Here is a 15,721-nt window from a genome sequence, read left to right on the forward strand (position 1 = left end):
TATTATATACTACAATTGTTGTTCTATTAATAGTAGAAATAGAATAATATTAGTATTAATAAAATTGATGATGAAGAAATGTGGGTGGGTGGGGGGGGGTTAGATTACACAATGGGGAAAAAAGCAGGCATTAATTTTTTTTTTTTAATGTGTTTTAGCTGATTCTCCATCATGTATTCATTTGTTCCAATTTTTTGACTGGATAAAATAATTTATTTATTTATTGGAAGCTATTGCACAGGCAGAGTGTAATCATGGCCACCAGAGCCTTGAACTCAGTGTTTTAATATTTCTTTTTATTGAAGCTCAGAACACTGTAAGCTTAGACTAATAACTAAAATAACCATAGATGAACCCTATTTTAAGGACTCCACAGTAAACACTGATACTTAAAAAGATTGTATATTATAAATTGAAGGATGAACGACTTTATGTACATGGCTGAAGGCAGACGTTTGGGAAAGTTCAACATAATACTGTACATTAAAAAAAAATGGGCCTACCTGTAAACATTGAGCTGTTTCACACTGCCATCTAGTGTTTATCAGGAGTAGTGCATCACAAACTTGAACATGAACAGAGTCATGCATTTTAATGCTGCTGTTACAAGCATCTGCATATAAAAGTGCATCATTGATTTTCTATTGATCATGATCCTGGGGGGGGATCCTTTATTCCACGTGTCTATCCAGCTCTCACATTCTCATCTCTGTTTGCTCGACTCTGGTAACCTGTGAAAGTAATTTTTTTAGTATACATTATTAGTTTAAATTCTTTAGTTTTTACACACTTTTAATGTAACAAGGTTTTGTTTCCAAAGAATTTGGAAATATTTCTTAGAAATCACAGTATAAAATATATGCAAATATAATAAGCTTTATTCAGGAGTGGATATACAAAGAAACTAACAGCATTTTTGAATTTTTATTTTATATATATATATATATATATATATATATATATATATATATATATATATATATATATATATATATATATTCATCATTATCAGTAGAAACGCATGACATTGGAGCTATAACTATGGACAGGGTTTATTAGGTGTAACTTTATCTAACAGGTCATCTGTTCTACAAAGTCATTAGTAAATTATATTCTGGGACGCATAGAAAAATATCATTGCTACTGCACATGAATTTTACACAGAAGAACTGACAATAATGTTTCTATGCATTTAAACACTACTTTGCAATACAGCAGCTTCTAAACAAAAGCCATTAGTGTTACAGACAAAAACAAAAAGCCTGCCAGCATCAAGCATTAAAGAATTAACTATATAATAACCTCTGCTTTATTACACATTATCTGATATTTTGTACTTTTTCAATACAAAAATACTCAAATAAATGTTAGGAATGTCGAACAAGCCAAGAAGATCAGTCCAACCTGTCCATGAAGTGCCTTTTATTCTGAGATTGATCTTTAATTCATTTAATCTTTCTTTTGATTCTGTGGGGCTACAATTTAGAGATAAAAAGTCAACAATGAGAGCATTAGAAAGCAAAAAGTTCTGAACACAATAACCCATCTGAGCCACCTACACCATAAAGTTTATAGATCACGTTTACACGCAAGCGGATTAAGGGCTCGGACATGATGTAAAAAGAGGATTTGCTGAGTCCTGGAGTAAATCTGAAGCCTTGTTTATTAGATTATATACAACCGAATGGAAATTTGCTCCATTTTAAAACAAGCCAGAAACCTAGGAGATCAAATTGAGAGCCTGGTTTTCTCTTGTATCAGCGAATGTTTGCTCGAAGGCCTCGGAATTGAAACGTGACAATTTGCCAAATGTATGAACGCATTCTAGTGAAATGAATCGGCTTCTACCACAACTCAGGTCAGTTCACTTCCTAATGCTGAGTGGACTGGAAGTTCTGTTACAGCAGCTCTGACAGGACAAATCGCATTTATATGAAGGCACTCGTTCATTACGTTATCGTTTCTTTCGTAACAGCGTAGACGAGGAATTGTATAACAGTTGATCCAAATAAACGGATTTAAAAGGTTTTATTGTTAACATGGTTACAGTTTCTGTAGTAACAGATTCTAAGATGTGAAATTTTCAAAGCGGTGCACTTCTCAGTACAAGCTGCATATCCAGTGTTATAAGGTTTAAACAGAGGAAAAAAGCTGGTATAAGATCAGCAATAACAGAAAATAAACCAGCATGTTGTACAAACACTAAAATAAATGTGTAAATGGATAAAAAAATGTTTGGTTCTTTCATGAATAAAAAATGAGCTGTAGTATAAGAGAAATAAAACGCTTGAGGACATGCTGTAGTAGGAAAATTACAAAATTCAACACGCTTTTACTGACATAACGGAATGCCCTGTTTTATTCTTCTTTATTCGAAACAGAGAAGCTACAAGAGCTACATGCAAATAAGCACAATGCTTTGTTTCAACGTATAAATTGTTCTTGGTATTTAAATACATAATTAAGTATTTAAATAACTGGAACCATAAATGTTCCTCAATCAATTCGCGTGGACTCGTTTAATGTTGCCGAATACTTTCGATGGACCTCCTCATTAGAACATCTGAACAGAAAAGAAATTCCACACAATTCTAATTTCATCGTTTGGAATATTTTAGAACAATTTGTTAATATAGAGAAACCTATTTTTATTTACATTCTATAGAGTTTTGGCGACTGCAATCCAGCTCTTTTTTATTTAATCTAAATGACACAAAAATTGTCAGATAAGGCTTTTGTTCAGAAAATTGTTCACACTATTTTTTGGCATTTGTATTGTTAAAAGACCAAGAGGCAAAACATTCAATAGAAGAAAAAAAAGATGTATTTTGGAGAAACGTTGTAATGAGGTGCTAAAAAGTATGAGATAGCGTTTAGAACAGCCTCGAAGTGCGATTTTATGAGTTCTATTTCGAGGGAAATTAAAGGAGTACATTATCTGTATGAAAATTTATGGTTGACCTTCTAATGGCAGTTTTGTCTCTTAAAGCAGATCTGCAAATAAAGGTCATCCGTGGGTTGGGCTACCAGTTTAGACCTCAACCACTATGTACTAATCCCATGAAGGGCACACTGGTCTTATGTGTATACTACATGTTTGGGGAGTTTTTTAGAGGTTTGGGGGTTTAGAGGGAAAAAATACCAAGTAGACTGATCAGGAGTTTATATAGAAACTGTGTGAAGCCCTAAGTCTTCATTCATTTCATTCAACTGACCTGAGATCAGCTCCAGTGTTCTCCTACCGCACATTCAAGATACCAGACTCGTGCGAACATACGCAAGATTATAACGGAATTTGGAGGAACGTGAACCCATGTAGTGCGAAAATTGAGAAAGTGAGTGGTTTTAGAAAGCTGGTAAAGCTTCTCTTATCTAATATTCTTGTGTCCAACACATTCTTTCCTAACTAGTTTGAGGGAAAGAAAATGATCACAGAGCATCGGTTTTGCTATGTATGATGATAGGAAGGAAGAAGTGGAAGGGGTGGAAGGGTGGCAAATAGGAAGAGTGGAGTGAAATGTAGACGCTGTTCCTCAGTGTGCCTCTGGTGCCAGAACACTCGTTCCTTCTGGCTGCTTGACCACCGGCTCTTCAGTCTGCATCGATTCTGACTCGGTCCCAAGTTCAGTAGATGATTCACTGGGGCTCACCTTGGTCTAAAATAACATTGGTGGTTATTTCATGATTTCTGACTGTAGCCTAAATGAAACGCAATGCACATCATCTTACCTTTAAACTCTCCACTTTCTCCTCGAATGACTTGAAGGTAGGAGTGTTCCTGCAAGACATCAAGTACAGCTGGTATTTAATACAGATCGAGTGTTTAGCTGTTTCTGTCACTGCACTGCATCTAAAAATCCGGGTTCAAGCTACGAGAGAAATACAGATGATTCTAACCAGCCACCTTTCTGGGAATAGTCACTCCTAACATACTAAAGGCTTACCTCATCATAGGCATGCTAGTGGATTGCTGTATGGAGCGTATACTGTCAGTCAGCAGTGAGGAAAAGGAGAGAGAACGCAGTTAGACAAGACACATAGCAGCGATGATTTGAGAGAGAAATGACACGTGCAGAACATGCCCTTACACATTTAGAATATGGGTGAAGGGGGGACACATCTTTGAATTTTTCCATACGAATCATTATTGAATTTTAAAATAATTTAATTTGTGTATATACAAAATTTGCTCTAGGTGATAGACATCTCACTGGTGAGACTACGAGGTGGTAACAAAAAGTAGTTCTGTAACACATCAACAGAAGGCAGCACAAGGCTGCACACACAGTCACGGGGAGCACCGACCTTCATAATGTCAGTGTGCCACAAGACATCGTCCTGTGTACATCAGTGCTATTCTGAGCATGTGGGTTACCACGTCTGCGATTTAAGTGCGAAAAACTGGAAGCTCCACGACGACACTCGGTTCGCCTGACTCTCCTCAGACGCGAGTTTCTCGCTGGAAATAACTACTCGCCAGATTTGGCTCCTGTGAAATTCAACCTCTCCCCAAAGATGAAGATCCAGCTCAAAGGTCGTCGTTTTGACACTATTGAGGAGATCCAGCACGAATGGCAGAAGGAGCTTGGCACGTTTCGAATAGACATGGACAGGACATATTCCAGAAGGACCGCTGGGAGAGCTGTATTTCTTTGCACAGGGACTATTTAGAAGGTGATAGTGTGCAAACATAGATAAGTAAAGTACTTTCTTGTAAACAGAGCTAGTTTTGAAAACTTTTGTTACAACCTCTTTGTGACACTCGTTCTGAATCTCACATCCCGCTGTGCCCCACAATATATTTTACTAGATGCACTTAATATCATGCATTGAAAACCTATAACCTTTTCTAATGCAGGCATGTGAAAACCTTTATATATCCTTTCTGCTTACTGCACACACACTCATCTTACACCTAAACATCTTAACATTAATACACTTTATGGTCAAAGGTTTGTGGACACCTGACCATGTGATTTGTATGGGCCTTTTGAACACAATTAGTCTTCATTTGCTGTTATAATAACCTCCACTCTTCTGGGAAGATGTTCTACTAGATTTTGGAGTGTGCTTGTGGAGATTTGCACTCATTCATCTACAAGAGTGTTAGTAAAGTTTGTTTTAAAACATTTGTCCATAAAGTGTGTGCCTTATGGGATGTGGGATGTAAAGGAAAACACAACAGCTCACACCCAAGCCCTGATTAATAACAGAGTGACTTTGCTGAAGGGGTAAACACCATGTGCTACATCAGAAACTTGACTAAATCATTGGAATTTATGTACTGATTGTAACAGTGTTAATGCACCTAATCCAACTTACACACCCCATTTTTTGTTATGTTAGACACCACTTTTTAGCCTGATTATTTAGGTTTCTAATTTACAGACACCTGAACGTTATCATACGACATTATCGGTATTAACTGTGTCCAGAAGCACCGGAAAGGTTTATTGATTCTGGTTAGAGTACATAGAGATATAATAAACCAGAAGAACACACAAGGACATGTTCATTTAGAGGATCACGAACAAGCAACATGGCCAGCTGGAGATCTAAAAGAGGAAGATCAAACCCGACTCGCAGGGATTTACACCAGACTCAAATAGTTTATACTGAGCTTATATGTGCTTAAACACACACTGACAGAGTCAGACTAGCAGGGTTTGTGTTCGGAAAGTTACTGAATTCATAAGAAAGAGAGAATTTGCAATATAAAAATCCAGGATATAAAAAACCTCTTCCTAAAGGGCAATTCTACTGTCAGTTTCACATCAAAATGCAAACGGTTATAAATTATTACTGAAACACAATTCAAACCATCAACAATACAAGAAACAAACAGAGAACGGACATGCATGAACATCAACATGCTACTTTACAACACAAGCAGTACAATAAATTTCTATACAGAACACAATACACAAAGTTGATCTACAATAAATATGAATGCTGATAAATGCAGCATCCAGAACACCTCACACAGATGGGAGTATCTGACCTATAGAAATTGGAAAATGACTGTAATCTGTAAAATGTCAGATGGCATTAGCAAACAAACAGAAATGAAACTAGCAGCAAAGACCTTTGTGGGCTCTGAATTAGTCATTTGTCATTCGGTTTAATAAAACCCTGTGCTTACACTAAGCCAAAAAAAAAATCGTCAGATGTTTTTCTACATCGGTGTGCGTCACACATCTGCAAAAAGTGCATGTGAAAAAGAGACAAAAACTAATGACTAGGTCATAGGTGAATTCATAGGGATGAATGAAGGATTGTGTTGTCCTCAAAAAACCTCTACTCTCTGGGACTGGTATCCAGTCAGTCACACTGTTAATTACTTTTCGATATATATATATATATATATATATATATATATATATATATATATATATATATATATATATATATATATATATATATATATATATATATATATATATATATATATATATATATATATATATATGTATATGTATATATAAAAACACCAATCAGGCATAACATTATGACCAGTGAAGTGAATTACACTGATTATCTCTTCATTATGGCACCTGTTAGTAAATGGGATTTGTTAAGCAGCAAAGCTTTGTTGTTAAGCTTTTGTCCTCAAAGTTGACGTGTTAAAAGCAGGAAAATAGGCGAGTGTAAGGATTTGAGCGAGTTTGACAAATTTTGATGTCTAGACGACTAGGTCAGAGCATCTCCAAAACTGCAGTGGTCAGTATCTATCAAAAGTGGTCCAAGGAAGGAACCGGCGACAGGGTCATGTGTGGCCGAGGCTCATTAATGCACGTGAGGAGCAAAGGCAGGTCCGTGTGGTCCGATACAACAGAGGAGCTCCTGTAGCTCAAATTGCTTTAAGTTAATGCTGTTGATGCTCAACAAGTCAGAACTGTTTGGGCAACAAAAGGGGGACCAACACAATATTAGGCCGATGGTCATAATGTTATGCCTGATCTGTGTGTGTGTGTGTGTGTGTGTATATATATCTATCTATCTATCTATCTATCTATCTATCTATCTATCTATCTATCTATATATATATATATATATATATATATATATATATATATTGTGTGGTTACAGTCTGGGGAAGAAAAAACTAAACAAAATAAACTATTTAAATAGAAAAGTCAGGTAGCACCAGGGTTCTGGAGGAACGTTGACTCGTTTTTACTGTGTACCACTGTAGTTGAAATGACAATAAAAGCCTCTTGATTTGACTTGATATATACATACATACACACATATACATATATTCAGGTCAATGCCTTTCATACAGGAACGTTAAAAAGCAGAACACCATTGACAACAGTAGGAGCTGTTCGTGTGTGAACAAAACCAATATATTATGGAACAGTGAAAATAGAGGTTAGAGAGTTAGTAGCTGTTAGTAAGAAGTATCATCTATTTGTTATTAGACAGAAAACAGACTTTAGTCTAATCTACAGATGATAAGGTGTCTGTTTATTCTGTGTTACCTGACGTCCTCTAGCTTTTTGGTGATGGCTGAACCCACACTAGAGAATGCTGCTGTGGCTTTCTGTCCAGCTTGGCTCAGTGTTTCTGAGGTCCTCCTATACCTGCATGCACAAGGCAAAATTCAGAGATTCAGAACCACTCCGGAAAGACAACTAGCTGTTCTAAAATATGAGATAACAAATGCTTAAAATTAGCCAAAAAGCAAACTAATTAAGCAACCATTAAGATATAATAGCCTCTGTTCTTCTCAAAATAGAGGCAGAATGATAAAGATGGTACAGGATGTAGAGTGTATGATGCAGTGACAGATGGAGCTGTTCCTCCAAATCAGCAGGAGGAGAAGCCCACAGGGCACAGGTGGCTATGGGGCACATACGCTGTGGATGTAGTGACTTCCTGCCAGCTTCGGCTCAGGTTCTGCTTGAGCTCGTTGAATGGAGTGATACCCAGCTTCTGCTTGATCTCTGACAAGTGCTTCTCTTTGGAGGCCAGAACTTGAGTAAGAGTCTGGATTTCCTCCTCTACCTGCAGAGTGCAACAATCAAGATCTTACCAAACTATAGAATTTATACACACAGAGATTTGAGTGGTACGGACACGTCCCTGCCAACTTTCTGTCCCTACAAACATACATTTAGGCAATTAATAGAGGTTTCCTAGGTCCTTCTTTAGTGATACAGAGTAAAAGTTTTCCCATAGTCCTCACAGGATTCTCTTTGCAAAACAGAAAAAAAGAGTTTGGATCAAAAATCTGTCTAAAAATAAATCATTCTTCCTTTTGCAAACGAAAGCAACTTTAATAGTAAATCTGTAGTTAAATCAAATAATTGAAAAAATCCAAAATGCACTGCTTTGTTTTGGATTTATTCTCGCACATCTTCAGTAAGGAAGATTGTTTATTTCAGACTTCTTTATAAAAATAGCTCTAAAGCAGAGACACATCCTTCACTTAAGTAGAAGTACAGATAATCATGTTTTAAATACTCTGGTAAAAGTACTGACTATCTTTTTTTTTATTTGATCAAGTATAAAGTATTTACTTTTTAAAGTTAAAGTAAAGACGTTTGAGCTCTGTCATGTACTTAAGTGAAAAGTAGCCGTTACTACTACCTGTTTTAGTGACACGCTGTTAACTTGCCCCCCACGTCATAATAATATCAGGGCTTTAAATCGATTAAAATATTTAAATACGATTAATCGCATGATTGTCATTAGTTAACTCATGATTAATCACAACTTAATGGCACATTTCTTTTTTTAAATGTACCTTAAATTAATACTTTTGAAACTTTTAATACTCTAATCAAGCGGCCCACAACCTTTTTTGCGCCACGAACCGGTTTAATGTCAGACAATATTTTCACGGACCGGCCTTTAAGGTGTGGCGGATAAATGCAACAAAATAAAATGATACAACCAAAAAAAAACTGGTATTTTCTAAATATAATAATAAACGTGAATCCACTGTGTTGTTTTTTGTTCATTTTGCTCGCTTGGGGGTTTGAATTTTGAGGTAATGTATTATGTGTTAGCGGCCGGAGCCCCTTTAAGAAGGTAGCGGATGGAGGTAAGACGTGACCGAGGCATCATGACATGCATCAAGAGTGAGTCATAGACAGATGTGACGGAGAGAATCCAGTAATTTTCCAAAATAAAACATCGTTCAGAATCAGATGATAAATAAAGCGTTGGGGGTTGGGGACCACTACTAATCAACATGCGCATGGACAAATATTGATGCTTTATGCAAATGTATGTTTATTATCAGTAAAACCATATTCAACATGGAGCATGAAGACAAAATGTAACTTCCACACAGATTACATAATCAGAAAATATTTGTTTTGGGTTGTTGGTTTATTTAAACGTTTCGAGCTTTCTATACATACATTAATTATGTATTTGAGGCAAGTATTCACTGAGATTCCAGATGTTTTATTTGTGTCTGTGACGAGAGAGAGAGAGAGAGAGAGAGAGAGAGAGAGAGAGAGAGAGAGAGAGAGAGAGAGCGCGCCCCCTAACGGATTTCTTTATTTTACAAAATCACATCGTTTTGTTGTTACTATGAGAGTGTACAAATAAAAGTAGACCCTTTACAGATTTGAATGATGTATTGCTCTTACCTGTACAATCAAAATTTACAGATTTATAGGTTGCGTTACAATCTCTGATGTATGCAAGTCAGAATCTCTCTTGTACGCTAATATATGACCAAATAATCGCCAGAAGTTTGTAGCTACTGTATCTTATACAAATGAACACCAAACAACGTTCAAATGTACATCATTTTATTAAAAGTGCAATTCTGAAACAGTGCAAAGTTAATCATTTATATTTTACATTTTTAAACTGTAAATCTTCAATCCCACAGCAATAGGAGGATTGTTTATGTGCAATTCACCAAGAAACTACAAAACAGAGCTAAAGTCCATTAACAAATACGCCTTTCGGTCATGTCCGCATCAATAGGTTTTTATTGGAAATCGCATATTTTTCTCTCCGTGTTGGTTTTCCGTCCACACTGAGATGTTTCAGTTTCAGTCAACGAAAAGGTAGCTTTTTGAAAACGCTGTCCCAAGTGTGAAAATCTGAAAACGTCGTTCAAAGGTCACAGTATGAACTTTGAAAGGAAACACGATGACACATTTTTTTGAAGTTCAAAGAGCCAGAAAATGTAATTGAAGGCAGAGGGGAAAGAAGCGTTTTGCTCATGCGAAGTACAGGGACGTGAGCATTCAGACATTTTTGAGTATGGATGAGCAACTTTTAGGAAATGAACGAAAACGAAAGTGTGCGAAAAACACTGAAATATCGGTTTTCAAATATATCCAGATTAGTGTAGCCTTTTTTATTTTTGTACAAATTCTTAGTTTTATATTTTAGAAAAATGTATAGGTCAATAGCACAGAAATGCTAAGATTTTTTTTAATAGTGGCGTAGGAACCATGTGGCTCAGTAATATAACTGGTATTCATTTCATCCAGACCTGTATGAGGAAACTTTGATTCGCAAATCCTGTTCCTGATTTCAGTCATTTAGTGCCTGAAACAGTGATTTGGTTACCTTTAACACAATGCGTGCCTAAACTATTATAACTCAAGTACAGATCTGTCCCTAGGCTTTTAAATTACATTGTACACTCTCAAAAACTTACAAGTAGGTCAGTAAGAAAGACCGACATTGAGCTAAGATATCAGCGTGACCTTGAAAAGAAATCATATTGCATCCGCTAACGGCAATCCTCAACCCAGTGCTCCATGCAAGGCACAGAAGAACGCAATTAAGATTAAGTAGCGTAGACGAGCATGTTATAGACCGCTGACCTTCACCAGTTCAGTGCGAAGCTCCTCTTGTTCCTCCTCAGTAAGGGTTGGATCAGAGGCGGGCTGCACCATGCCCGCTGCATCTTCCCCCACTTCTGGGGTGGAGTCTAGTGCCTGAGCACCTGCACACACACACACACACACACACAAATACATATATATATATATATATATATATATATATATATATATATATATATATATATATATATATACACATTACATGTTACAGTGATACAAATCTTAATCTGTGTAGAAGAAAAATACCTAGAATGGTCCAGAAGCATCATTCAACCCTTCATTCAACTTGCTTTCCTAGCTTAGTTCCCTGCCAGCAAACCAGTTCTCACACGTCAGAGGTAGAGACAAGCGGGATTTCAATACGCGAGTATCCTGGTTCAGTCCACACTAGCTCAACACAAAACATACCTCAAAGCCAAATAAAAAACAAAAAGCAAAACTCACAATGTTTTGTGATTGGCTCATGCCGCATTGCACTGCGTTGTGATTGGTTCAGTGAGCTTTCGTTGTTTAAACAGAGAAGAGTTCATTGATATGCCTTGATTCCTTTTCCGACTGATGCCGGTGTCTTATAAGTCACGTCCTTATAATTCTGAGTTCTAATGAAAATTCTCCAGATAAGCCTTTGTCCTCTTTTTATCAGGTAAATCAGACCCTGTGTAAATCAGAAATCTTTCTGGGATTTAGGATTAATTAAATAAGATGCATTTTTAAATGCAGGAAAACAGAAAAACACACCCTTCAGCATACAGCTTTAGACACAGAAAGTTGGCCTTCAGATGACTGACAGTTACTCAAGTACAGACAAACAAAGCAAACGCAAACACACTCTCTCAGACACAAGGCATGTTTCCCACACACACACACAAAATTCAACTTAGACAGGTTACGTATCTACTGCAGGGGTAGATATTTCCAGCAGCAGAGCTGGTGCATGCCCTACTTGGCATTTATTTAAGAAGGGACTCATAAAGCTTGCTGTGTATCCGAGGTGAAGCAAACGATTTGCCTGGCAAAGCAAAACATTGTTCCATCGTTTTACATTTATGGCATTTTTATATATCGACTTATCGTTTGATTAATAGACATGATCTCAATCATTTTTGGTGATGCAATATACTGCCTATTGTGTTTACAATAAAGTAAATGTCTCCAACATTTTCTCAGATTGCTCTTTGTGCCAGAGAGGGAAAGCAGAGCTCAGGCAGCTCCTTCACTGATAGGTAAAGCAAAGACCTTATTTGATGCATTATTTAGTGCGTGTTTTTTATGACCAATGGCAGTTTGTGAAAATAAATCCAAATGGGTTTCGTTTCAAGGCCACAAATCACAGCTCCGGTGTGGGAACATGAATTAGAAAGGTGAGCCAAATGACATAAATGAGCCAGTGTGTCTTAAAAACAGTGGCAGTGAAAAGAGGCAATGCAACTAACCTGAACTCATCTAAAACAGAACCAGAGCAACATGTAATTATCTCATTTTTACAGATGAGCAGCTGAGGGTTAAGGCCGTGCTCAAGGACCCAACTGTGGCAGCTTGGTGTTGCCGGGATGTAAAATCCAGTCGATTCCCTCGGTAGATAAGAAACTTGGGAAACCTTCACATTTTTAAAACCAATGTGTTATGAAAAGCATTTCTCTCAAACGTCCATCTAAAATTTATTGCATAAAATCGATGCTGGTAGAGGTCAACTGATGAATTAGTTGCATTTCGTTGCATTTCGTTGCCTTGTACTGCATTTCGTTGCCTTGTACTTGTACATGTGTAATGACAATAAAGTTGAATCCAATCTAATCTAATCTAATCTAATAGTTGATTGCTGGAACTATTGTCAAAAATTCATACCGATAGTTTTTCCGGCTCCCAGTCCATTATCATTACGATAGCGGCCACTAGAGGCGAATCATTTATTTCATGTGCTTTTTGTTTTTACACGTGAGACTGTGCGCCGCACAGAGAGCGCTATCTTATATTTCATATTTAGCACGTTCTCATGATTTATTACTTTTTTTTTTTTATTGTAATAAAGTTCAGTACTATTTTACATGGAGTGTTATGTCCGTTTTTATCAATCCAGTATTCATTTTAAATCAGTTGATTAATCGGTTATCTGCAAGTATTATCCAACCATACTATCGGTATCTGTAAAATCCTCTAGTTCAAAGGCTTAGGCCTAGAAAAGTATTTTTACACAGCTGTTATTTTGGGAATGCAAGAGGGCGTATTCATGATCACTTCCGAATGCACCGCAGATTGCGTCTCAGCCACGTAACAAGACGTCTTAATGCGGAAAATAGCTCATGTTTCAAAATGTGGTTGGAAGTTAATGTTGTAAGCTGATTACTAAAAGAAACAGACAATCCAAGGTTCCCACCTTAACCTCCCACCACATTCCACCAATCCTTCGGCATAAGCAAACTCAACCTCCCGTTTGTAAAATGTGAGAAAAGGCAGGGAGGGGAAGCACGAAGTATAAACAGCGATCACTAACGCTGCATGTGGAGAATAAATCTAAAGCATCATAGACAAGAAATGTTTTTTTTTTTTTAAACTGTACTTAGTTTTTACCCTAGGTTTCACGCTTACTTTTTTCATTGTTATGTGAAACACACCTTTAAGCTCTACAATGGTCTATTTTTTTTTTTATTTCCACCTATTAGTTCACACAATACTGCTTTTACTTGTTTTTTTACTTTCTTGCTGTAATTTCCATCTTCATCCATATTTATTTATTTAAAATCTGACATTGTTGTGATGTGTTGTGATGATGGCTAAATACTGTTTATTCAGTGTACACTCATTTTATACCTGCTCATTCATCCACTTATCCTAATTTAGACCCTACAACTTACAGTGGGCACAGATTTACCCTAAAATTTTAACTTGAGTTTGTGCCTCAGATTCTTGGTTTCTGTTGTTGTAGCTTTTTGTTTTTTGCTTTGATGAGGTTTGTCTAGAGTTATGTGTAGCCTTCCTGTCCGGTCAAACCAGTCTCGCCATTCCTTTTTTTTTACTTTTAATCAACAAGGCGCTTTGTCATTGAAGTGCCGCTCGCTGAATGTTTTCTTGTTTTTCGTACCATTCTACGTAAACCCTAAAGTCTAAATAAACAGCAAATCTCTTAACTACACTCCATCCAGCCAATCTGGCACCAACAAGCATAAATGTTCAACACTATATACACTGAACGCCTATATTAGTTACACCATTACTTTAAGTTGCAGAAGAATAATTTTGGAAAGTGGGTGGTGCGGCAATCGCGATAAATTTCATGCTCTTGTTCCTTCCATGTGCAGCACCAGGACTTTCATAATGACACACCTTTAAATTTCCGAAGAATTTTAACCGTGCAGATTTCACCCAGAGCATTAATATTGTAGTCACCCACAGCAAAACCATACAAATCGTGGATTGCCTTGATTTAGAAGAATCATATTTCACAGCCATTGTTTGCTGGAGGTCCGATAACAGGATTAACATTGCAGCGTGAATCACATCGAATCTTAAAACCAATTTAATGCACCGAATCTGATTATTCAAATCCATCCCCAACTCTCTGCATATTCATGTAAATTCGGTTTTAAGTCTGTCAGGGGATGCTACACTCGACACTCGATTTCATTAATAAGCATCTCAATGAATTTCTAGTCACTGGAGTGATCAGGACAGTAAGTTTCACCAGTTCAAAAAGGGTTCAGGTGATGAATGCTAAACAGGTCTCTCACATGGCTCTAAAAAAACAGCATTAAAAGACAGTGTTAAAGTGTTTAGCAGCACAGTGAATTCACCAGCTGGCTGTCATGCGGTGCTGACAGGAACTGCCAGGACCAGAGCTCAGCCAACCTGCAACTCATTTTTTGGTTTTGTACACCCGACCATTTACATGTCACTCACACATATGAAACTTACCTAAATGAATTTGAGCTCACGATTTTCCAATTTTGTATTAATCAAACGGCATGATGGTGAATGATTACATCTCATTAGGCGAGAGGAAGGCAGAAATGTACAGCCTTTCACACCTAGCAGCAATTCATGTGTCCCATAAAACTTAAGTTCAGATTTCAGAAGTCATGGCAATTTATTGTCCACCGCATTCTTTTTATTTTCAGGCAAAAATCTTCAGGGATTCAATCCATTGATGGAATGATGTTTTTTTTCTACAGGTTGCTTCAAATCCCTTGCACTGTCTGTTCAAGTCAAGAGGTTAACAAAACCTATAGACAAAATCAGCTGCTTTTGATTCTGCAGTTTTATAGACACATTACCCAGAACGCTGAATGTTAGCATGACAACCAGCACAAAGCCATCTCCAAGAACATATGATTTTCATGGGTTAAAGTAGAAGATCTTGAGTGGCCTGCTATAAAACCTACTAAACACTTTGGGATGCCTCCTCGCCTCACCTACATCAGTACTTGACTTGATTAACACCCTTGGAGCTGAATGAGCACAAATCTCCACAAGCATATTCCAAAATCTAGTGAAACTTCTTCCCAGAAGAGTGGTTATTATAACAGCAAATAGAAACAAAATGTGGAATGGGATGTTTAAAAAGCACATACGAATCTTGTGGACCATTTGTGTCCAAGGCCGGATCGCAGTATGCATTTGACCCTGTTCACACTTGTACTTGGTGCAGTCCATGTTAATGTCATGTGTAAACAGGGCCTATGGGACAAAATAGACCCCTCTGATTGAAATGGCATTTCGGTTGTTGTCCAACCTGGATCCGTAAAAATCGTTTTCTTGCCTGGGCAAAAAAAAAAAATCTGTCTGGTCTGGAACCAAGAAGCAGTAATATTATTGAATTAGTCTTGCAAACCAGACCTCCAGTATTCACGAGAGAGTCTGATCCTGTTTAAATTACATTACATAGGCAAGACCCACCT

The 15,721-nt window shown here is 37.1% G+C and overlaps 1 protein-coding gene across 6 annotated transcripts in view; it reads right to left on the bottom strand.

The window, feature by feature from the left end:
- Positions 1-281: 281 nt before the first annotated feature.
- Positions 282-15,721, bottom strand: part of tpd52 (tumor protein D52) — a 29,811-nt gene continuing 14,371 nt past the window's right edge. For 2 of the 6 annotated variants that reach the window (XM_046834854.1, XM_046834851.1), the window contains exons 2-7: positions 10,809-10,930; positions 7,862-8,010; positions 7,485-7,586; positions 3,945-3,986; positions 3,730-3,778; positions 1,037-3,656 (exon numbers count right to left, since the gene is read on the bottom strand). In XM_046834854.1, coding sequence (XP_046690810.1) covers positions 3,534-3,656; positions 3,730-3,778; positions 3,945-3,986; positions 7,485-7,586; positions 7,862-8,010; positions 10,809-10,930 — 587 coding nt within the window. In that variant the 3' untranslated portion in view covers positions 1,037-3,533. Of the gene's footprint in view, positions 732-1,036; positions 3,657-3,729; positions 3,779-3,944; positions 3,987-7,480; positions 7,587-7,861; positions 8,011-10,808; positions 10,931-15,721 lie in introns of those variants that run through there. The other 4 variants (XM_046834853.1, XM_046834855.1, XM_046834852.1 and 1 more) reach the window with 4 other exon arrangements.

This window comes from Silurus meridionalis, chromosome 22 (genome assembly GCF_014805685.1).
Source record: "Silurus meridionalis isolate SWU-2019-XX chromosome 22, ASM1480568v1, whole genome shotgun sequence".
Lineage (NCBI taxonomy): Eukaryota > Metazoa > Chordata > Actinopteri > Siluriformes > Siluridae > Silurus > Silurus meridionalis.